The sequence below is a fragment of the Callospermophilus lateralis genome, chromosome 14 (genome assembly GCF_048772815.1).
Source record: "Callospermophilus lateralis isolate mCalLat2 chromosome 14, mCalLat2.hap1, whole genome shotgun sequence".
Taxonomy (NCBI): domain Eukaryota; kingdom Metazoa; phylum Chordata; class Mammalia; order Rodentia; family Sciuridae; genus Callospermophilus; species Callospermophilus lateralis.
Window position 1 is genome coordinate 490,484 of NC_135318.1, and position 23,958 is coordinate 514,441.

General features: G+C 57.9%; 1 protein-coding gene across 1 annotated transcript in view; it reads left to right on the forward strand.

Moving 5' to 3' along the window:
* The window catches only part of Tpo (thyroid peroxidase), a 56,800-nt gene that overhangs the window by 32,000 nt on the left and 842 nt on the right, over positions 1-23,958 (forward strand). Inside the window, exons 9-17 of the mRNA XM_076833858.2 lie at positions 493-1,011; positions 3,035-3,293; positions 4,507-4,677; positions 5,736-5,973; positions 7,629-7,837; positions 10,777-10,947; positions 14,443-14,574; positions 18,247-18,346; positions 23,539-23,656. Coding sequence (XP_076689973.2) covers positions 493-1,011; positions 3,035-3,293; positions 4,507-4,677; positions 5,736-5,973; positions 7,629-7,837; positions 10,777-10,947; positions 14,443-14,574; positions 18,247-18,346; positions 23,539-23,656 — 1,917 coding nt within the window. The remainder of the gene's footprint in view (positions 1-492; positions 1,012-3,034; positions 3,294-4,506; positions 4,678-5,735; positions 5,974-7,628; positions 7,838-10,776; positions 10,948-14,442; positions 14,575-18,246; positions 18,347-23,538; positions 23,657-23,958) is intronic.

Sequence of the window (23,958 nt, forward strand, 5' to 3'; positions counted from 1 at the left end):
CTCAGGCATTGCTGGTGCCCGTGGGCCGCAACCCCTGCTTGTGTGTGCGGGCTTCCACTTGCACTGTGCCTGCGGGGTGTGTACCTGGGAGGGTCCCTCAGCAGTAATTCCCACTCATCGCTCCACAACTGATTAGACAAAAAGCTTCCATGGTGAGCGGCATGACAGTGCACCTGAACACTGAGCGTCCGAAGGGGAGGAGAAGTTGCAATTCCAAGACAGACAATAAACCATCGGCCAGGACAGGTGTGAGCGTGAGGGCTGGATCCAAGCAAAGGGTCTCAGGGACCAGGACACGCTTGCCTGGGATGGGTTCCACATCCGACAGGCTCTGCCTCTCCCTGCAAGGAGGGTAAACGCCCAGGCCACAGCAGGAAGAGGTTTGGTTGAGTACCAAGATGACCGGCCTGGTGGGCTTGCCTTGCTTGAGCCTACAAATGTCCTCAAAAGGGGTCCAGGGCCGAGGTGACCCGCGTCTCCCCTCTGGCACAGCTTTCTTTTAATACTTCGCTGGCCGCTGGCACCGCATGCCTACCCTTCTACCGCTCGTCCGCTGCCTGTGGGACGGGGGAACAGGGTGCGCTCTTCGGCAACCTGTCCATGGCCAACCCGCGGCAGCAGATGAACGCCTTGACGTCCTTCCTTGATGCGTCTACGGTGTATGGCAGCTCCCCAGGCGCAGAGAAGCAGCTGCGCAACTGGACCAGCGCCATGGGGCTTCTCCGGGTGAACACGCGCCACCAGGACGCAGGCCGCGCCTACCTGCCCTTCGTGCCGCAGCGTGCACCCGCCGCCTGCGCGCCAGCACCTGGCGCCTCCCGAGCTGCCCGCGCCCCCTGCTTCCTGGCAGGCGACGGCCGTGCCAGCGAGGTCCCTGCCCTGGCGGCCCTGCACACGCTGTGGCTACGGGAGCACAACCGCCTGGCCGTGGAGCTCAAGGCCCTGAACGCGCACTGGAGCGCAGATACGGTCTACCAGGAGGCGCGCAAGGTGGTGGGCGCTCTACACCAGGTGCGAACATTGTCAGCGTGGGCTTCCGAACCCGGGTGGGCGATCTGGGCGTCCCAAATATAAGTCGGGAAGGTCATGGTGGGCGCCCAATCTGGGGCGAGCGAGGTCGCGGGGGGGGGGGGGGTCAGGGGAGGGCTTCACAAGATGTGTCCACATTGTGGAGGCCCAGAACGGGTTCAGGTGAGGGCCCTGTGAGCACCCTTATGGGCAAGGTCACAGCGGGCATCTCCAGAAGGTACCCCAGTGGGCTCAGGCAAGGTCACTGTGGGTACCCCTATTCCTGTGCCCCAGGCCTATGGGCGGGGTTCACTCAGGATATGGAGGACCCCTCTGGGCTCCTCTGTCCCAGCTGTAGGCACACACCCACCCCACCCCTCCCAGGTGGCTGTCCCGGTGCCTGCAGCCGGAGGATGCATGCTGGTCTTCCTCCCCCAAAATCTTCTCAACCACCTGGGGCCCCAAGTCTGATTTTTTTTTTTTTTAATTTTGAAAACAACAGAGACCTTAGTCATTTTTTGTGTGTGAAAATTCTCAATTAGCAAATTAAACCAAAAGTCCATTTTGATTCTCTTATTTTATGGTTTAATACAGAATCAGAGGGACTTGAAAGGAGATTTCAGTAGGCCAGGTACTAGTTGTGATGTTCAGGAAGGTCAACTATGAAATGCAGTCACTGGCTTTGGGGTCTCACTGGCTTCTCAGGAGGACTGCAGGCACGGCTTTCCACCAGCAGTCGCTCTCTGGAGTGTCCTCCGAGCCAGGCCCTGTGGTAGACACCTGGTGTTGCCCTTTATCCTCACAGATCCTCTGGGGAAGGTGGACCTTGTCCAGGAGCACACAGCTGCACAGGTGGCAGCACAGGCCACTGGATGAACTGTGGGTGCAGGCAATCCCAGGGTCCTGGAATCCCCAAGCCGGGCATTAGCCCTTGAGTTTCTGGGAGGAAGAGGGGCATGAGCATCCAGAAGATAGGCAGGGCAACAGGAGGGACTCACATACCTTGACCGACCTCCACAGGCATCCAGATACTTAACACCTATGTGCAGAGATGCTGTCGGCACAGACATGCCTTCCTGTATGTCCAGGCCCCCAGCCTGGGCAAGGACCACCAGAAGCAGGAGTTTGGGTGGGAGAGGCAACACAGGGAGCAGCTCTGGGAGGGGGACCCTAGCAGAGCACCTGCCAGAGAGGAAGGAGAGACCCCCACCATGTCATTTCTGGGATTCCTGCCCAAAGAACTAAGGATGCTGCTGGGGGTAGTTCAGAAGGTCTCACGGGTGTCCTGGTTCCTACTTGAGTTCTGACTGAGGACAGGAGTCCAGGGCACACACAGTCCCGGGCTTGCCTGCCATTTCCTTTCTGCCCAGAGGGCTTTGCTAGCACACAGTGACCCACTGTCTGGATCCACTGTGTAGCATATCTATAGGGGCTGCCAGGTAACACGCCGAGTGTACGTAAAGCCGCGGACACAAGTTCATGTTCCCACTAAAACCTTCTGAAGATGGGTGTTCCAGGAGAATGAAAGGCTGCTCAGAGCCACACAGCTCAGGACCAGGCCTGCTGAGACTCAGGGCCACCAGGGTTCAGAGCCTCCAGGGCCAAGGTCCCCGAGAGGGATTGGGCTTCTGATTCCGGGTCGGGTCTAGGGTGTAAAGCTTGCTCTTGGGCTCAGGGAGGTCAGGGAGAAAGCCGTGTCCCAAGCAACGTCTCTGTGATTCTGCAGGCAGTGGCAGTGCCCTCTTCCAGCCACACCATCAGGGCCAAGCTCTGCCGGCTCGCCCTGCGGGAGGCCTGCTGGGTTCAGGGACGGCTGCCCCAGGGAGGTGGCATTTCCACTCTGTACCTATGTCTGGCAGAGTGCTGCAGGCCCTGTCTGCTGTCCCAGCTGTCGCGTGACCTTGGGCTCTGGGATGTTCCGGAAGCTGTTCTTCCTGGTGGCTGGTTCTGACCCTCATTTGACCTGGGGCAACCCTGGGCTCACTACGACCCCTGTCAGAAACTCACCTGCCGTCTTTCTGCACAGATCATCACCTTGCGGGATTACGTCCCCAGGATTCTGGGTCCTGAGGCCTTCAGGCAGTACGTAGGCCCCTATGAAGGCTATGACCCCACCATGAACCCCACTGTGTCCAACATCTTCTCCACGGCTGCCTTTCGCTTCGGCCATGCTGCAGTTCACCCGCTGGTGAGGCGGCTGGACGCAGGCTTCCGGGAGCATGCCAGCCTGCCCAGGCTGCCTCTTCGGGATGCCTTCTTCAGCCCCTGGAGGCTCATCCAGGAAGGTGCGTCCTCCTCCTGCCCAGGGACACTGCTCTGCCCTGAGCTATCAGAGACCCATTGCCCCCGCAGAGCCTTGATCTCCTGGTGGTGTGCTCCAAGTCGTCAGCAGCTGCTGCAGGTGCAGGAAGAGAAGTTGTAGAGCCTTTTCAGGGTGGACTGTTGCTCAAATCCTTTTCTGTCATTTCTAAAGTTCCTGGGCACTTGGCATAAGTTGTTCTAGGGCTCTGCACCGTGGCTGCAGACACCGAAGTAGAAACCCCCTTTGCCTGGCGGCAGCACCTCTGACTCTCCACTGCTAGGCTTTGCACAGTCCCCTGGTTAAGGTCAAGGCAGTGAGCTCGGGGTGCTGACAGCCAGGTAGCTGAGCAATGAGTCATTTGGAGCGTCAGTTTAATTCCCTGGTTGGGCTTGGGAGGGCTATTTGCAGTTCATCTCTTCTCTCTTTTCCCTATGTTCTTCTGTCTGTCTGAAAGGTTCTGAACTGTTGATTCTAAACTCATAAGTTGGTGACTCCAAGTGGGTGCTGGGTGTAGTGGTGACTAGGTGACAGTGGCTGGCAGGTGACAGTAGGCTCCTTGTCCCCTGTTTAAACAAAATGCTGTTGAGCGGAGCTTGTAGAGTGAGGCCAAGGGTCTCTCCAGCTCAGTGCCCACAGGCAGAGGCACATCGTGAATGCTGCTTAGTGTTTGGGGGGAAGCATGAGACCTCCTGGCCCTTAGCAGACTATCACATGTCACTGGATTCACATGACATGGGGCGGGTGGGACCTCAGAGGCTCTAGTCTGTCTCCACCATCACCTGCTGTGAGGAGACCCCAGGCCTGGGGTGACAGGATGGGACCCTGAGTACCCTGCCGCTCCTGGGGCCAAGCAATGCCCTCTTCTCACCGTTGCAGACAGCAGAGTCTAGCAGATGCTTCTTTTGGTGGCGAAGCTTCTGCTACGATGAGCAGAAGGAAAAACTTCAGTAGCAAGGGCCCATTGCCAGGGTCCCTTGGGTTCTGAAGGTCCGTCCTCGACCCTGGTATGGTCAGTGCCAGGTCTGTAGCTAATCACCACCAAGGGCCCCACCCTGAGAGTCTCTGGAAATCACTGGCTCTCAGAAGGAGGTTCATCAGCTGACACAAACAGATTTGTTGCAAAGGTACTTGATGATGGAGAACTCTTCTCCGGGACCCAGTACAGACTCTCCTTGGCTCTTATACCGCATTCCCAGGTGGCTTGGACCCGATACTGAGAGGCCTTCTTGCACGACCAGCCAAGCTGCAGGTGCAGGACCAGCTGATGAATGAGGACCTGACTGAAAGGCTCTTCGTGCTGGCGCAGCCGGGCGCCCTGGATCTGGCGTCACTGAACCTGCAGAGGGGCCGTGACCATGGCCTGCCAGGTCTGTTGGTGTCCTCAGACCCCACGCCCATGCCTGCTGTGTGCCTGGCCAGATCAGCCAGCTGTCCTGTGAGAGACTGACCTGAAATGAAATCTGCCAGCCCCTAAACCAGGTCTCTTGAGGCTCTGCTCCATGCAACCCAAGAGGCCACTCCAGCCACCTGCAGGAAATGGCCCAAGGTGACCCTGAGCCCCAAGGCAGGGAGCTGAGGGGTTCCCAAAATGGCTCAGCAGCCTCATCCTCCATGCATCTGTGTGTGCACTTAGCACTGCTGAGTGCCCATAATGTGCAAGGCGCCAACGTCACAATAGTCACAGGCCTGGCACCTGCAGAAGGCAGAGGAGCAGGCAAGAGAGCATGAGCTGCTGCGTAGCCTGGCACGGAGCAGTTCCAGAGTCAAGCGCCTCGGGAGCCAGGGGGCTGCAGAAGGCAGAGGCTGAACCAAGGTGAATAGGATGGGACCAAAGGCAGGTGCCAGTTGGGGCCTAGTGAGGACCCAGGAAGAGCAGGCAGCAGCCCAGCAAAGCTGGAGCATGCACCAGGGGGCTCCCAGAGAGCGGGAGAAGCTCAGGCACTTGATGAGTACAGAGGGAGTCAGCGGGAAAAGCTGGGCCCACGCCAGCACAGGGCCCTATCTTCCTTGTGGGAAGATTCTCCTGGAGCAAGGGGTAGTGGTGTGGGAGAGGGGTGCTGAGAGGTCTTCAGTGCAAGAGATGAGAGGTCAGAGGGAAAGCAGGTAAGCTCACAGTGTGTCCACTTCCCTGTGTGTGCGTGCAAGCAGGGAAGGAGCCAGGTTCCCTTGGGCTCCTGGGGGCCTTGCGGGCACAGGCCTGAAGAGGAAGGGCCCCTCTCTAGAGAATGGAGCCCGCAATGCCCTGCTTCCACGCAGATGCCTGGCTCTTGCCTCCGCTCACCTAGGAGCAGACCCTTCCGGAGTACTGAGCCTGTGCCCAAGCCTATTGAGCTCTAAAGGGTGATGTTCTGGTCTGTCTGCATCTGGGAGTGAGGACAGGGCAGCAAGTGGGGACACTGGTGAATCAGGCCCCTCTTTCTTGTAGGGTACAACAGATGGAGAGAGTTCTGTGGCTTGCCTCGGCTAGAGACCGCAGCCGACCTGAGCAGGGCCATTGCCAACAGGAGCGTTGTCCGCAAGCTAATGGACTTGTACAAGCATCCGGACAACATCGACGTCTGGCTAGGTGGCTTAGTGGAAGACTTCTTGCCCAGGGCCCGAACGGGTCCCCTTTTTGCGTGCATCATTGGGAGGCAGATGAAGGCGCTGAGAGATGGGGACAGGTAGGTGCGTGTGGCAAGCCTCTGTCCCATAGCTGCTGCTCCACATGGGCGCTGCTGGTCCTGCCGTCTGGGGGGTTGAGCCCAGGGCCTCAGGGGGACTAGACAAGCTCGCTGCCACTGAGCCACACCCCAGTCCTCTGCATACTGGCCTGGGGTGAAGCGGCCAGGTCTGGCTCAAATACTGGCTCCACTCCCAGTACTCAGTGACCCTGGGCAGGCCATCTGTCAATCACAGTTTCCTCCACTGTACAATGAGGAAAGGAGGATGAGGCATGAGGATATCCTAAGCACTTAAAATGTGAATTCCTGCAGGCTGATCTCCCGCATTTCTAATCTCACAAGCAAGCAGCAGGGAATGAAAATCAACAGTCTTTCATGACAACCTGAAACTGCTCCACCTTTGAGCATTCTCTGACATAGCTGCTGAAGCTGCAGAGGTGGGACTGATGGGGTGCCAAGGCCCAGCCAGACCTAGAGCCCAGGAGCAGGCTGCAGCTGCATGGACAGGCCACCCACCTCTCCACCTCGGGTTCCACCCTGCAGCCCAACGGAGCTGCACTCCCAGCCACAGCCCAGCCCAGCCCATGCTGTGCCCTCCTCCGCTGCAGCCTAGAGCTCTGAACCTTGCCCAGCTGGAGTCCGAGAGGCCAGCTGTTTTCACACCTCACTCAGCTGCAGACACAGCACTGAGACTGATGCCCACATGGCTTAGAACACCTGTGTTGTTGGGAATGACACAGAGAAGAGCAATGATATATATGGTGACCCTCTCACCTGCAGTTCTCTCTCCCTCCCTCCCTCCCTCCCTCCCTCCCTCCCTCTCTCTCTCTCTCTCTCTCTCTCTCTCTCTCTCCTCTCCCCTTAATCAAATTGTTTCCAAGCATATTTAAGTTCTTTTAAGAGAGGAATCAGCCACACACTTAGGACCCAGTCCTTCTTTCCATTACACATTTTGCCATTAATTTCTGAGATGCAGCATTTCAAATACCTGAGAATATCTAGGCAGAAGGAACTAGGAGAATTTTCTCCCTGAAATGTGTATCTTTCACATTCATTGGGTTTGGGGTACCCTAGGTCCTGAGAGCCCCTGACTTGGTAGTGGCCCGTGTGCTCAGCTGGGTGCTGCAGGACCTCAGGTCCAGCGCCAGCCGCAGAAGCTCCGGCAGGTCTGCGGTCTGACTGATTCTGGTCCTGAGCATTCATGACTGACCATCTCACAGTCCAGACTGCTCAGCTGCAGATTGAGGCCCTTCTGCCATTCGAGGGGAATGTCCCATGTGGTGCACTCAGGCCAGATGCTCTTGGGCTTTGTCCATGTGTCACCGTCTTTAGGAAAGTGAGGCTATCTCTAACAGGCCGACTTCCCTGACCACCCTGGCCTAGAGGAGGAGGTGTGAGCCTGGCTGCAGTCTAGACAGCAGTGGGTGCCGATGGCCGTCTGCGTGGCCACGCTGACTGCAGCAAGCCAGATTGGCAGGGAGAACCGTGTCCATCCCGTGCTGCCCCACAGACGGGCCCACGTCAGGGCTGGGGCCCTCCTCGCCCCCCACCTGGCCTTCGTGCTTGGTCCTGCCTTACCGCGGAGCCGTTCAGCCAAGGGGACAGAAGCGGGCCAGAGCGTCCACTGGTCAGCTCATGCTCCCCACCCCACGCAGGTTCTGGTGGGAGAACAGTGCGGTCTTCACGGAGGCCCAGAGGCGGGAGCTGGGCAGGCACTCACTGCCCCGGGTGCTCTGTGACAACACTGGCCTCACCAGCGTGCCCCTGGACGCCTTCCGCACCGGGACATTCCCTCAGGACTTTGTCCCCTGCGCGAGCATCCCCGGCCTGGACCTGGAGGCGTGGAAGGAGACCCTTCCCCAAGGTGACGCCAGCCCCTTGTGGCCCGTGGGCCCAGCAGCACCCATGAGCTGGGACCCCTCTGTGAGAACACAGCTGCCCAGGTGCCCTGGCCTGAAAAGTGGCCAGTGGGAGGACCCTTTAGGGTGTGGTGTTGACTATGGCTACCCAGAGAGCACACACCAGAACGCCCGGAGGCCACCTGGACGGTCCACAAAGCAGCTGTGCTGGCCTTGGCTTCAAAGGCTTCACCTTGTCAGCACCTCATCACCACGTCACAGCGTCCATCGCAGAATAGGTCTCACCACACACACCGCACACCACACCTACACCTACACCTACACACCTACACCTACAACACACACACCTACACCTACACCTACACCACACACACCACACAACACACACACCTACACCTACACCTACACCTTGTCAGCACCTCATCACCACGTCACAGCGTCCATCGCAGAATAGGTCTCACCACACACACCGCACACCACACCTACACCTACACCTACACACCTACACCTACAACACACACACCTACACCTACACCTACACCACACACACCACACAACACACACACCTACACCTACACCTACACCTTGTCAGCACCTCATCACCACGTCACAGTGTCCATCGCAGAATAGGTCTCACCACACCTACACCTACACACCTGCACTACACCTGCACCTACACCACACACACCACACAACACACACACCTACACCTACACCTTGTCAGCACCTCATCACCACGTCACAGCGTCCATCGCAGAATAGGTCTCACCACACACACCGCACACCACACCTACACCACACACCACACAACACACACACCTACACCTACACACACCACACCTACACCACTCAACACACCTACACCTACACCACACACACCACACAACACACACACCTACACCTACACCTACACCTACAACACACACACCTACACCTACACCTACACCTACACCTTGTCAGCACCTCATCACCACGTCACAGCGTCCATCGCAGAATAGGTCTCACCACACACACCGCACACCACACCTACACCTACACCTACACACCTACACCTACAACACACACACCTACACCTACACCTACACCACACACACCACACAACACACACACCTACACCTACACCTACACCTTGTCAGCACCTCATCACCACGTCACAGCGTCCATCGCAGAATAGGTCTCACCACACACACCGCACACCACACCTACACCTACACCTACACACCTACACCTACAACACACACACCTACACCTACACCTACACCACACACACCACACAACACACACACCTACACCTACACCTACACCTTGTCAGCACCTCATCACCACGTCACAGCGTCCATCGCAGAATAGGTCTCACCACACCTACACCTACACACCTGCACTACACCTGCACCTACACCACACACACCACACAACACACACACCTACACCTACACCTTGTCAGCACCTCATCACCACGTCACAGTGTCCATCGCAGAATAGGTCTCACCACACACACCGCACACCACACCTACACCACACACCACACAACACACACACCTACACCTACACACACCACACCTACACCACTCAACACACCTACACCTACACCTACACACCTACACCTACAACACACACACCTACACCTACACCTTGTCAGCACCTCATCACCACGTCACAGCGTCCATCGCAGAATAGGTCTCACCACACACACCGCACACCACACCTACACCTACACCTACACACCTACACCTACAACACACACACCTACACCTACACCTTGTCAGCACCTCATCACCACGTCACAGCGTCCATCGCAGAATAGGTCTCACCACATACACCGCACACCACACCTACACCTACACCTACACCACAGACACCACACAACACACACTACACACCACACACCACACAATACACACCACACACCATACACACACCGCACACCACACCTACACACACCACAAAATACACACCACACACCACACACACCACACACCACACCTACACCTACACCTACACACACCACACCTACACCACTCAACACACCTACACTGCACCTACACCACACACACCACACACCATACAACATACAACACACACACCTACACCTACACCTACACTACACACACCACACAACACACACACCTACACCTACACCTACACCTTGTCAGCACCTCATCACCACGTCATAGCGTCCATCGCAGAATAGGTCTCACCACACACACCGCACACCACACCTACACACACCACACACGCCACACACATCACGCACACCACACACACCACACACCACACCTACATCACACACCACACACACCATACACACCACACTGGGCTGACTGCAGCAAGCCAGATTGGCAGGGAGAACCACACCTGCACCACACACACCGTAACTACACTACACACACCACACACACCACACCTGCACCACACACACCGCAACTACACTACACACATCACACCTACATCTCACACACCACACACACCATACACACCACATTGGGCTGACTGCAGCAAGCCAGATTGGCAGGGAGAACCACACCTGCACCACACACACCGTAACTACACTACACACACCACACACACCACACACACCACACACACCACACCTACACCACACACAGTACACATCTTACTCATATCACACACATATCACACCCTACACATACATGCACACTATATGTACACACACCAGACACATTGCATACACACATACATACAGACACCACACACACCATACACACCTCACACACAGTGCGCACACCACACACACCATGCGCGTACTGGGAGACACGTGTTTCTGGCCCATCTGTCCTGGATGGGAAGCAGACAGTGAGCACAACCCTCTGAAGCCCGTCTCCAGGTGGCCTGTCTGCAGGGCTGGGCTGGCCTGGAGGTGTGATGAGTGTCGCCTGCGTCTTCCCCTTGGGTCTGACTGCACTGTGACCTTGGCCCCACACAGGCGGCAAGTGTGGCTTCCCAGACCAGCTGGACAATGGGGGCTTCGTGCACTGCGAGGAGTCTGGGACGCAGGTGCTGGTGTATTCCTGTCACCACGGGTTCGTGCTGCAAGGGCAGGAGCGGGTCCGCTGCACCCAGGACGGGTGGGACCTCCAGCCCCCCGTGTGCAAAGGTCAGTACTACCCAGGGGCATGTGGGTTAGGGACGATCCCAGAGCACCTGCTGTGTGAAGAGCAATGCCACAAAACCCCGTCCTCCTGGCCAGTAGCTCTGCACGGTGGCAGAGGAGGTTCCCACCCCAGGCCGAGGAGTCACACCGGCCCATGGCCCGCCAAGCCCAGGAGGAAAGAGACCACGCAAGGACGTACGTGTTTGTAGCAGAAACAAGACAGAGCCCAGGGGACATGGTGGGTTTGCAGCAGAGACGAGACAGAGCCCAACGGTTTAGGTTCTGCAGAGTTGAGGGTGGGAGAAGAGATAGCTCTGAGATGGTGGCACTGGCCTGGGCTCCATGCTGCTGTGCAGCCTGCTTGCAAGTGACCAAGGTGGTCCCATCTATGCTGGCCACTTCCTGCAGCAAAACCATTTTGTCTAGATTTTGGAATTCCAAGATATTTGGGCCTTGAAGGGTTGCGATGGCCAGTTACTTCCGGACCCTGACAGTGAATCAGAGACCCAAAGTGTCTGCCTGGTCAGAGGTAGGTGTGGCCACCACATCAGCCAGCCCAGGTGCCACTGAGGACAGAGCAGGGGTGAGGAGAGCGGCTGGGGAGGGCGTCTGGGAGAACCTGCTGAGACCATCTGGCTCTTGGAGCTGAGGGGAGCAACCAGATGAGACGTCTGCTGGGGAGGGGAGCCCAGCTGTGAACAGCTTCTCACTCCCAGATTCACACCTGCAGGAAGTGAGCTGGGGAGGCTCAGGCAGAGACCCCGGCCCATCAGGGTTTGGGCATGACAGGTGATGGACAGGGAGAGCTGCAGGAGGCTGAGTGTCCAGAGAACAGGACAAGGACATTTCCTCCGGGGACGCACTTGTGGAAGCTCCCTTTGCAGAAGCCCACCCACCTGGACCCTCCTGGGTCCTCATCACTCGGACCATCGCGCTCTGCAGCTCAGCCCTCAGTGGCCGACGCAAGGCACCTGGAAGGTCCCCATGGCGTCCCACGTGGGAGGCCGTCTTGAGGAGAAGCTGGCGGGCACCAGGCTCCCCGAGCCGCTCTGCTGGTGTGCTGACCCACACTCGCCTCACTTCCCTTTGAGTGTGAAAACCTGCACACTTTGCACGTTCGTCTCGGCTTTCTGACTGCCCAGCTCTCTCCTTGGGTTCTGTGAGGAGCCAAGGGAAAAGGTGCCCGAGCTCTCGAGGGAACCACCCTGCAGCTCCTTGGGCTGCCCGGCTGCCCGGGTGTGGCTGGCCTGCAGTCCACATGGCTCTGCTGTCTCTGCACCTTCCTGCTGGACAGAGTGATGACATCCAGCCGCTCCTCTGCTTCCTCCTGGGTCTTCAACCCAACAATCAAGGCTCCCTGAAGTGCAGACGGGTGGCTGGCCAGCACAGTGGGCCCAGCTCCATGGGTGGACGGGCCTGGTGCCCTGTGGCCTCCGCCCAGCAGAGTGAGCGCTCATGGGGGCTCTGTGGCCAGCAGCACCTTGGACCCACCGGAGCCGGGCTCTTCCAGGAGATCCTGGGAGATGGTGGGACAGTGCATGTGAATTAGAGACCCCGGGCCAGTCCTGACCCTCTCCTTGCTCTGGCCGCTGACCTGCTGGAAATCCAGTTGCTCCCCAGGAGCTAAGTTTCTGTGTGCCACCGGGTGTCCAGGTGCCTGGTGAGGATGGCAGGGTGCTCAGCTCACTGGTGTCCACTAGGTCCCTCGGTGAAGGCACAGAGTGGAGAACAGGGCCCCTGCCCGTCACTGTCATTGTGGCGAGTGCCCGAAGGCTGGCCTGCACTCCCACCCCAGAGCTGTCCTGCAGAGCCAGCTAACAGAGGTGGCCAGCCTAGAGCCTCAGCCATGGCGTGCACCAAGAGCACGCGAGTCACAGAGGAAGGGCGCCAGCAGACCTGTTGACGTCCTTTAAAGCCGGGACACAGGCTGGTGTGTGCCGTGTACTTAACGTCTTCCTGAAAGGGCGAGAGCGTGGCATGACCCCAGAGCTTGCTCACGTCATGCCCTCAGCAGAGCGAGACGGCAGGGGAGAGGGAGAGGTGCCGACTTCTGTTGGTACAACTCTGGTTCTGTCTTAGTACACTTATAATTAAAGTGTAATATTCTTCAAACAAACAAATTACAAAAGGCCCAATAATGAAAGACTCATGCAATAAATGCACCCGCTTATATACCCGGGTATTTTACCATACCTTGTTCCTGCACTGAAATATCTAAATCAGGAATCACGGGAACAAAGTAGCCTCTTCAGTACCTTCTATGGCAGATGGCCATGAAGGTCAAGCAGATCCTAAGCCAATCCACTTGTCACTGTGTCCTCTGCTGTGACAGGACCCCACAAGCACAGCTGAATGCTTAATGCAGGAAATCAACAAGGGTCCTCTCTACTCCAGCCTCCTTCTCACTGAAATCCACCCGTGTGCAGAACTGACAGAACCAGCAGTCGCTGTCAGGACCTAGGGTGCTTCAGCACCGAGCTCCACAGACGAAAGCTGTCGGCCAGTGGCTTTTCTCACTGATTGTCATCAAATGAAAGTGACCAAGTGCTACAGAAAATGAGGTTTACACGAGCACACATCTGCCGAGGTGTGCAACGCCTCCACCGCCGTCTGCATGCAGATCCTGACACGCAGTCTGCTCCCCCTGTTGAAGACCCAGGGCCCTGTCAGAGGGCTCCAGGGGCTGGGCACTGCCGGCCCTCTGCTCTTCCTTGGTGAGGAGCACCAGGCCTGGGTCAGCGCTCACCAGGGAGACGGGGAGCATGTCACTACGTAGAGCGCATGACCCCGCTGGGTGCCTCTGGGAGAGGGACTGACCTACAGGACCTCAGACGGGCTTTATTTGGAGCAGGGTCTTTCAGATGCCATCAAGCTGAACTGAGGGCGGGCCTCGTCCCACGCCCAGCACTTGTAGGGAATGAGGAGAGACAGGCCAAGCCGCTGTGCAGGGACTGCAGGTGGCCGCCGAGTGCCCACCAGCCAGGCAGTGAAGCTGGGCGTGGCAGGGAAAGGCCATCCCTGGGGCCTCAGGATGCCTGGGCCTGGGCCTGGGCCGAGGAGCAGAGACCAGGTCTCTTACGGGTCTTGGCATGTGCTTGACTCAGAAGGAGTCTGGCCAGGCTGAGTCCAGTGCTGGTGGCCAGGGCGGAAAAGGGCTTGGCCTGGGGTCCAGTGTCCATCCTTGGCTGCTTCTGAAGAGATGTGGAAGGCTGGGGGACAGGATGGGCACTGAGCCGAGGCTCTGCGTGCAGAGGGAGGGCGGCACTGCTGGACCACGGCCTGCGGGGCTGGGCAGGCACAGCAGGGCCAACAGGAGCTGGTGCACCTCCCCATATTCTCCGTGTGGGAGTCAGCCAGCAAGAGGTGGGTGCTGGGGTCTGAGGGTGGCATCCCTGGTCCTCTGCACCAGGGCTGGGCCTAAATCCGAGCTGCCTGCAGGAGGGCCGGGGCGGGGAGGGCCGCTCTCCTCCTGCTGATGACCTTGCGCTGTTTTCCCAGATGTGGACGAGTGTGCAGACCCCACGCGCCCGCCCTGCCACGCCTCTGCCCAGTGCAGGAACACCAAGGGCAGCTTCCTGTGTGTGTGCACCGACCCCTACGTGCTGGGCGAGGACCAGCGGACCTGCGTGGGTGAGCGCCTCCTGGCTGTGTCGAGGGCACCCTGTGTTCAGCGCAGTCAGTCAGGAGAGCTCTTCTGAGCTCTGCTGCCAGGGGGGCAGGGGTGGGGCCTGAGGCCACCTCTAGCAAGAGACTGTCACCCCAGGGGCTCTGTACCCAGAGCTCCCACTCCGTGCCAACCCCAGTTGGCCACACAGCTGGCCTGTCCAGAAACAGGCGTGTCCAGAGATGCTCCAGCTTCTTTCCTTCAAGCTCACACCCCTCTGCCCTGGCCCGGGCAGCAAGGGGTCTGCCTGTAGGTCTGTCTGTCCCACGGGAACTGGGTGCTCACCAAAGTCCTTCAGGGTGACGCTCCGCTCTGCTTCAGGGACAGTGTTCATCCTCACCAGAGGTTAGGGAGCGCCTGCCATCAGCTGGGCACTGCTGCAAACCTTCCGCTGATTCATTCACTGAGTTGTCTCTGAGGGAAGCACTGTGATTAATCCCCACTCTTCAGATGAGGAGTCTGGGGAACAGAGAAGTTGAGTGACTTTCTCAGGGCCACACAGCCACTCAGTTGCAGAGGTGGGTGTGTAAGTTGGCTTCTAGTTCTTATAAAAAACTATACACTGGGGGAGTTAAGGCGGATTTTATTTAGCTACCACAGTAGGGGAGAGAGACCTTCTTGTAGAACTGAGCTCACTCCCAAGAGCAAAGACACTCAGGAGTGTGAATGTGTAGCCTGAGGGCAGAGAGAAGGCCTCGTGGATGGGAATGCTGAGAGGAGCTAAGCAGACACAGCAGTCAGCAGGGCGTCTTGCAGACCTGGCCTAGAAGAGCCCACTGGCATGAAAGGGCATGCCAAGGTCTGCCAGAGGAGGTGACTTGGCTGCTGTTGGTACAGCAGGGACCGTGGCTTGCTGGCCTGGGCTGAGAGGGCCGTGGGGCATGGCTCTTTCTGCCCCCACGCTGATGCTGGGAGCCCTGCCCTGAGCCTCACCACTGCACCTCTCTTGCCACCGCATCCCCTTTCCCCAAGCCTCCATGCATGCCCAGCACCCACGCTGCCCCGTGGCATCCCCCCGAGCTCTGCTGTGCCTTCCTTCTGGAAAGCTCTGTAGTGAAACAGGAAGGCAGGCTACCACGCACCCAGGGAGGTCGGCGGCTCTGCAGCCAGCAGGCACTGCACTCTGCCCGTCCTCAGGGATGTCTCACTTCTGGTCCCAGACAAAGGCAGGTGCAAGGACCAGGACCAGACTCTTAGCCCCTGGCCAGCCCCTACTCCACATCTGGACCTCTCCAGCCCCTCCCCAGCACCAGGGTGGGCTTCAGGGTGAGCCGGCTGCTTGAGCAACTGGCTTGGCACTGCTGGGCTCTCAGGCCCAAGGCAGGAGTGCCCCTGGCTCCCTCCAGCCACTCTTGCTGCCTCGTGGACTCCTCTCGGGCAGCCTCCTCTCGGGCAGCCTCCCCTCGGGCAGCCTCCTCTCAGGCAGCCTCCCCTCGGGCAGCCTCCCCTCGGGCAGCCTCCTCTCGGGCAGCCTCCTCTCGGGCAGCCTCCCCTCGGGCAGCCTCCCCTCGGGCAGCCTCCTCTAGGGCAGCCTCCTCTCGGGCAGCCTCCTCTCGGGCTATGACGCCCTTTCTCAGCTGCTCTCTTCTCTCAAACCTGCTGTTTCCTCAGCTCCAATTTCAATTACATTTTCTCTATATTTGAATGGATCCTCCTTTTATTTTAAACAAGATCACGCCTGGTCAGGGTAAAGTACAGAAAACCGAAGCTTTTGCACTGAGATTTTTAACGAGACCTTTGTTTAAAACACCATCCAGGTGCAGACTGGCGAGGTAGCCCGCAGCCGTGCTGACCATGAACATAGGATGGCATCCAGGGCTGCTTGGGGCACTCACTTTTGGAGACTCTAGAAAGCTGGTTCAGAAACGTGCCCAGGTGGCTACAGAGGATACTTGAGCCCACTTTCAGATTTCCCTGTTGCTATAGCCTCAGAAATATTTGCTGTATTTTTGGTAATGTCTTTTTAGCCTGTGAGATGGCTCTAAGGAGCCCTAGGAAAAACTTCTGTGCTATTCCCAACAGAAGCCACCTCATCTGCCCCTCCTGGACATTCGGCTCAGGACTATCTGCAGAGGGTCTCTCTGAATGCTAAATACTGAAGGCAGGAAGATTTTTAGGAAAAAACAAAACAAAACAGTGTTTCTCCACTCTTCCGTGTTCCACAAGAACTAGAGTGTCTGAGAGCCCAGGCAGACGACAGGCAGGACCCTGTGTCACGGGGCTGGGGTGGGACTGAGGCAGGTCTGCCCACCAGGCAAGGGTGACAATGGCCTCAGTGCATAACCTCCACCCGGCCCGCCCTGTCTCAGGAGCTGCTCTGGCAGGGATGGGGGTGCAGGCAGAGGCGGGTGTAGGCTCATGTACAAAGTCGGCACAGCAGGGCAGCCTGCTGGCAGTAGGACCGCCAGGCTGGGCTCAGGGAGGTGGGCTTCATGCCTGCGGAGGCTCTGGGAGCTCCGTGGTGCCCCCAAGTAAGACATTTCCTAGGGAGGGGAGCTGGACTGGGGTGGAGGTTGGGGTGTTCTGCCTGAACACTTTCCACCAGTAGAAAGCCCAGGAGGTTGTGGTAAGAAAGGCACACTGTCCCCAGCTTGCAGGAGAGGCGGCACCCTGAGAGTCAATAAGAAGGGGCGGGGCCGAGAGGAAGAGGCTGGAGGCAGGCTGAGTTCCCCGGTCTGTCCACCCAGACCAGCGGCTGCATGCCTGACCTCATGGAGGCTGGCCCCTACAACTAGACCACACCTGGGGAGGATGCCAGGGTCAGTCTGTATCACCCAAGCATGAGAGCCAGGCCAAGGGCTGAGCGTCCAGGCCAGCACCCCCACCAGGAGGGTCTGCACCTAGTTCTTCCTGCCACTGCAAACTCCACAGCCCACCGGTCACCGCTTGACCTCTCTTGGCCAGACTCCCCATGGATCATACTGGCTGAGAGGGTCTAAGTTTTAAAAGTGAGTTTCCATCTCCTTCCGGGTTTCTCCTTGGCCACTGACTAAGCTGGAGAGCCAGGAAGGAACTGCTGATCCGCCCGGCAGGAGCAAGCCTAGGACATCAGAGCCGGGCCAGCTCACTGCCCACAGAAAGCATGGAGGTCGGCCTTGAGGGCCCAGCAGCCCTCCTTCCAGGGTGAGGGCAGGGAGGTCCCACCGGGAATCACACCAGCGGTTCCAGCCCCAGGCCCTGCAGGGGCCAGGCTTCCTCTCCCAGCTTCTCGTCTGAGACCACTCGGCCCTCTGCTTTGGGTCTCTGCAGGCTGCCCGTCCTAGCCTCCGGTCAACCTTCTGGTGGCTTCTGCAGAAACCAGAACCTGCCCCCGAGTGAGGCCACCGTGTTGTGCCCACTTCCTGTCCTGTGGGACCCCAGGCTCTCTGGGCAGGATCGCTCAGGACACTGTGCCCTCCTGCCTGGCAGGGACCTTGCCTTTCTACCCTGCAGCTGCAAGGCAGGTGGCCAGAAGCCAAAGCACTCTCGGGTCGTGCCCTGTCCCTGCCTCCTCCCAGGCCCCATATGCTCAGGGCTGGGCTTGCTGTCTACAAGGCTTTTCTGGGCCGGTGACTGGCCCCCACGCTGATGCCGTGAGCCAGGTCAGCTGCAGGGCTCTGCAGCCCAGGTGGCTCCCTGACCATCTCTGTCCTCGCCAGACTCTGGCAGGCTTCCACGGGCATCCTGGGTCTCCATGGCCCTGGGCGCACTGCTCATCGCCGGCTTGGCAGCCCTCACCTGGACCGTGATCTGCAGGTGGTAAGTCCCACACCCTCTCCTGCTCCCTGAGACCTGGCAGTTTTCTCCTCTCTGGACACGGCCTGCAGCGAAGCTGCCTTGTTACCTGAAGCCATTTACAGTCTGGTATCCCAGACACAGTGGCCCCAGAGTCATTCCGAGCCTCTAACCCCGCTTCCTGGGACTTGTGTTGTGCTGTGGGCAGAGAAGGTGGGGTGGCCACGCCCAGGCCTTGGGTAGTGTCCTGCCTCTGTGGACAGGGTTCTCAGAGGAAGCGTCTTCTGCACATGGAAAGCCGTAAGTGAAGCCGAGTGTCCGTGTGGAGGACAGCACTGCCATTCGAATGCCCACGGCAAGTCCGAGGGCTTCTGTCATGTCTGGGTGTTCTCCGTGAAGGACCTGGCTGGGGGTCCTCCGGGACTGGCCTTTCTTCGCCCCACGGGAGAGACTCGGGCTCTGTCCTCACCCCGCTGCGGCCCACCTGAAGCTCTGAAGAAGCAGCTCTGGCCGTCACAGACGTCTCACACTGTTGTTCGTTTTACGTAGAAAGTCCTGAAGACAAACAGATGGCCCAGGGTGAGAAGTCGCAGGTGCCCAGGCTGGGCCCCAGCACCCCCGACTCCCAGCAGCACCCGCGTGTGCAGTGGGCCTCTGGGACTCCACCTGCACACCCCTCCCCACAGAGGCCCGCCCTCTCTCCTTGGAGCCAACGACCTCCTCCTTGGGGGGGGGGGAGGGTCTCCCCAGGGTCTGAGCCCTTTGCTGCAGAGCTTTTGCTGCAGGTCTCCATCAGGACCCGCAGCGCGTCCTAGAGTGGACTGTGGAGGTGCCCTCAAGGGTGCCTCTCATTTCCTCAGTGGTGGGTCAGGCTCAGGCTCCAGCAGCCTGATGGTTCTGGCGATTCCCAGCACACCAAGAGACACTGGCCACCTGAGCTGAGAGGTGACTTCTGCACCCCTTTCACACAGACATGGTTTTAGAAAAGCAAAACCGTGAGCCTTAGCATCCAGGTCACCAGAGTCGTCGCTTCCAGAGGGTCCTGTCTGTGGTTGCCACGCGTGGCCCGTTTCTTTCTTTTCTGTCTTACCTGCTCTCTGCCCGTTGGCCGGTTGCTGTCTCGTGGTAGAGCCAGTGCGCCATTTCCGTCACAAGCCCTGGACTTCTTTGTGTGATGTGACTCTGTGATCTTCCCAGTGTCTGATTTTCAACCACTGCATTTTCTAGAAGATTCACATTCCTAACAGAACTAATATGGGCTGGAAGTCGGGTGGCCGAGGAACTTGCTCAGGAAGAGGCCGAGGTTGCAGGGGACAGTGTGCGCTGGCCAGTTCCAGTTGAGACCTATCCAGCCACCCTTGCTGTGAGTTCCAGGCAGTCCTGTGAGGAAGGGGCTCCTTGAGGGTGGAGTTGTGTCCCTGGGCACATGCTGAAGTCCCAGCAGAACCTCAGAAGGGAGGGGCCTTAGTTGGAAACAGGCTCTTTGCAGATAGGATTGTTTGGATGGGGTCACCTGGGGAAGGGTGGCCCCCATCCAACATGAACAGTGTCCTGATGAGAGGAAGAGATTGGGACACAGAGGGGCACCTGTGAGGGGGAGGCAGAGGTCAGTGATGGGTCCACAGGCTGGAGTGCAGAGGGCCATCCACCACCACAGCTGGAGAGAGCGGCAGAGCCTCCGCACAGCCCCTGGCCTCCACCTCCAGCCTCCGGACCCCAGACAGCCGGTTTCTGTTGTCCCTTTGGGCCTGAGGCTGTCAGGCCCTGTCGCACGCTGCCCCGTGACACGCTTTCCAGCTCACCATGCCACACGTAGGCCACACGGCTGCTTGCCCACACCCGGGAGGCAGAGTGGGGTCTGAGCTCAGGACGTGCCATGTGCCACCTCTGCAGAGTCCCCCAGAGGTCCCGCCATCCAGCTGTGGCTCTGATCATCTCCAGGGTTTTCCCCATCTCTGCCGCTAAGCCCTGTTGCTTCTCTGCTCAGGGGAGGTTCCCTTAACTAGTCTTCAAACAGCGTCTCGTTTGGGAGAGTGGCAGGAAATGTTCCCTATATTTCAGAATCACTGTGTCTTAAAAGCTTAGACATTACTAATCACTAACTCCCTTAGCAAACCACGACCCATGCTAGCAATAAAACTTAAACAGGCCGTGGGCACACAACCCGCGAGTTCTCTGGCTCTGTAACACTTTCTACTAAGTGTCCAACACGTTGCAGAGCTCTGGCCTTACTGGAATCCAGTCCTCACTTGAAATCCCGTATTTTCAGGTGTTTCTGTGAACACCTGTCATTGTCATGAAGATGCCAGTGCTTTTGTCCACAGTCAGCAAAGCCAGCATCTGTCTGGAAGAAGGGAGACTTGGGCTGTGACACCTCTGGGAGTGTGAGAGGGAGCGTTCTGCCACCCTTGACTCCAGGCTGCGGAGCACACTCAGTGGTCAGAATGCGGCCCCTGGCCCGATGCCGGGCAGTATGAGCAGTGAGCATTTGAGAAGTACACGTCGGTCACCATCACCAGCACCCAGTGCTGCTTTCACGAGGGTCTGCACAGTGCCTCGCCACCCATGTCCCCGTAGATTCCAGTGGCCACGCAGGTGCCCCAGGGCTCAGGCTGCTTGGTGCCAGAGGGCATCTCCTGGCTGCGCCCCTGTCCCAGAGCTCCTCCTCTGTAACTGCTTATTTGTCTGCCCTGAGGTTAAACCTCATGCTCCCCAGGCCTGGCTCACCCCTCCTTCTTTATTCTGCATAAGCTTCTGGTCCGCCCTCCTCGCCTGCCTGGCATCTGTCCTGCTCTCTCAGGTAAGGATCCGGGTGTGGTGGGGTCACGTGCAAAGCCTCTGGGCCCCACAACCTCCCACACGCACCCCTCCCTGTGGGGAGCAGGTGGACTCAGGTTTAAACTTCAGAAGACTCCAGAGAGTGAGCGATTTGCCCTTTGTGGAATGATTTGTGCCACAATCGTAGAGTGAAGAGAACGGAAAAGAAGCAGCTGACTCTGTAGCTCCGTACTGAGGGAAGGGCTTGGGCTTGGTCTGAGAGTTCGTGTTTTCCCTGCTGCCAAATCACACAGAATAACACGCAGTCCACAAAGGGAAGGCGGGTGTGCCGTGGATGCGGCCGTCCTTACAGTTTAGAGTTTTCAAAAGTGAGTGGTCTCCCAGTGTCAGATGGTGTCTTTGAAATGGTAGTGAGACCAAGAGCACTTCAGGACTTGCCCTTGGTTGTCATCTGTCACGTAGGTCCCTGGACCCAGGGTGGGAAGTCCTCCAGAGGCCTCGCAGGGGAGCAGGCTTCCCAGCTCTGTCTCCGGACCTTCCGTGTCTGACTGAGGGCACTTCCGGTGGAGAGGCCCCACCAAGTCAGAGGACCCCCTGGCTGTCGGCACAGGGCACGCTGGCCAGGCCACTGGGTCTTACTGAGCCCCATAGCTCCATGAGTATATGAGGACAGCCATCTGATTGTAAAGGTCACTGATACCACCTACTAGACATCTAATGCATTCCCGGTACACAGTAGGTGCTCAATCAGTGCTAGCCTCTATTGTCATTATATGCTTGGACCATCACGGCAGAGCCCAAGGCTGCCCTGTTAGAGGAAGTTCCCCTCTGCTGTTGAGCAGAGTGCCATGGTGCTGACTGCCCACTGGTAAGAAACCCACCTCCTTCTAGGAGAAGAGATGGAGCTGAGAGGTAGCTCAGGGGTAGTGCCATTACTGGACCAGTGTGGAGTGGAGCCTGGGTTCCCTGCAGGAAAGGAGACAGCAAGGGGAAGAGGAGAAGACAGGTGTTTGGGGCTAGAAAAGATCACACATAAGCAGAAAGTGCTCGGGAGCTTTGCAAACTCTCAGGTGGGGATGCCCAGTGTTGGGGACCTTCTTGCAGGAAAACTGTTGCTGAGTCTACTTTCCTGGAGTGCATTTCTGCATGATAACTGCTTTGTACAACTGGGCCTTTTTTTTAATTTATTTTTTGATTGTGTTTGGACACAACACCTTTATTTTATTTAGTTAGTTTTATGTGGTGCTGAGGACAGAACCCAGGGCCTCCCATGTGCTAAGCGAGTGCTCTACTGCTGAGCCACAACCCCAGCCCCATGGGTTGGTTTCTATATAGGATTTGCTCACCTGAGTTTCTGCAGCATACACTTCAGATGTGATCTTTTTGTTTTGCTGTTAAAGTAAGTATTAAAAAACCTTTGATCTCCTCACTGCCTAAAAAAATCACTAAATCATGACCTAGTGAGGATTCCTCAGTGGCCCGTCCAGCCTGGCAGCCTCTGGGTTTGTCCACAGAGTAGTGCTTGTGTCCCTGTTTGATCTTACTGCACGTAGCCCTCACGGGGGAGCAGCCAGAGAGCACCGTGCCTGGGGGGTGCCATGTACCCACAACTGACGATGCTGGTGCAAGATCCCAGTGCGGCCGAGATGCCCTGGGGACGGCTTTGGGCTTTTACCTGTGTCTCGGTAAAAAGCAAAAATGTGTAAGGAGATTGGCCTCTGGAAGTTTCAGGTCCTGACTGCGGTTAAACATTTAAACTCAAAAATATAAAATGCCAAGACATACCGCATACTTACTGTCAACCCATGGCCTGAAATAAGGTGGAGGTGTCATCCTTGTGAGAAAGCAAACAAGGGCCTCAGATCAACCCTGGATTCCTTCAGACGCAAGGCACTGGAGTTGGGCCACCCACAGCGCCACCCGGAGGCAGAGCCCCTGTGCTGCAATGGCTGCTTCCCCCTCATCAGAAGGGCTGCCTGGAAAGACGGGCTGCCGTTTGCCTGGGAATGCTCCTGGATCTCCTCCCTTCTGTGAACACGCCCCGGCTCCAGATGCAGGACAGGGCCATGGTCAGCAGAGAGCAATCTACTTTCCGGGGGACAGAGTTAGCTGCCCTGAGGCGCAGAGCTGCAGGGGAGGCCCAGTGCCCTCCTGCAGGGGCAGCCCAGGGAAGTGCCCTGCAAGGAGCCTGTACCGGAAAGGTGGCTTCCTGTGAGGGGACGTCCTCAGAGTCAGGCCAGGGGTGGGGGGTGGTGGAGTACTTCCCTGGTGAGAGCATCACTGCCCGTGGCCCTGTGTCTGGTCCTTGTCCCCCGTGTTCTCACCCGCGGCCAGTGAAAGTCACACACCACGCGGTCCACCTGAAACCCTGGCCTATCCCACAGCCCTTCGGGTTTCTCCAAACACCAAGGGCAGTAACTGGATGTATTGATCCACAGGTCACATTCAGATGCAAAAGCCACACTGCCCATCACTGAGAGAGATGCAGAAGGATGCGGAAAATGTGGGGAAGTGGGGACGGCCCAGCGCCGGGCTGCAGCTCGGGACTCGGAGCAGGTGGGTGCACCGTGGCCTTGTTAGGCTGACCACAGACCACGGATTTCCCACTGAGACCCAGGACCCGGTACAGGCCTTCAGCCTTCCTGCACCTGCGTGGACCCCTGCCAGTCCCTGTGGTCTCGGTGGATGTCACAGGTCCTCCCTCTGTTTTCACACAAAGTGTGTTCATGGAGAAGGATGCTTTGTCAGAAGCTGAGCCTACACTTAAAAACACAGCGAATTAGAATCACTAGACCAGAGCTTAAGACTGAAAATGGCTTCCAGGCACACAAACTCCCCAGCATTTCTTCACTGCCACC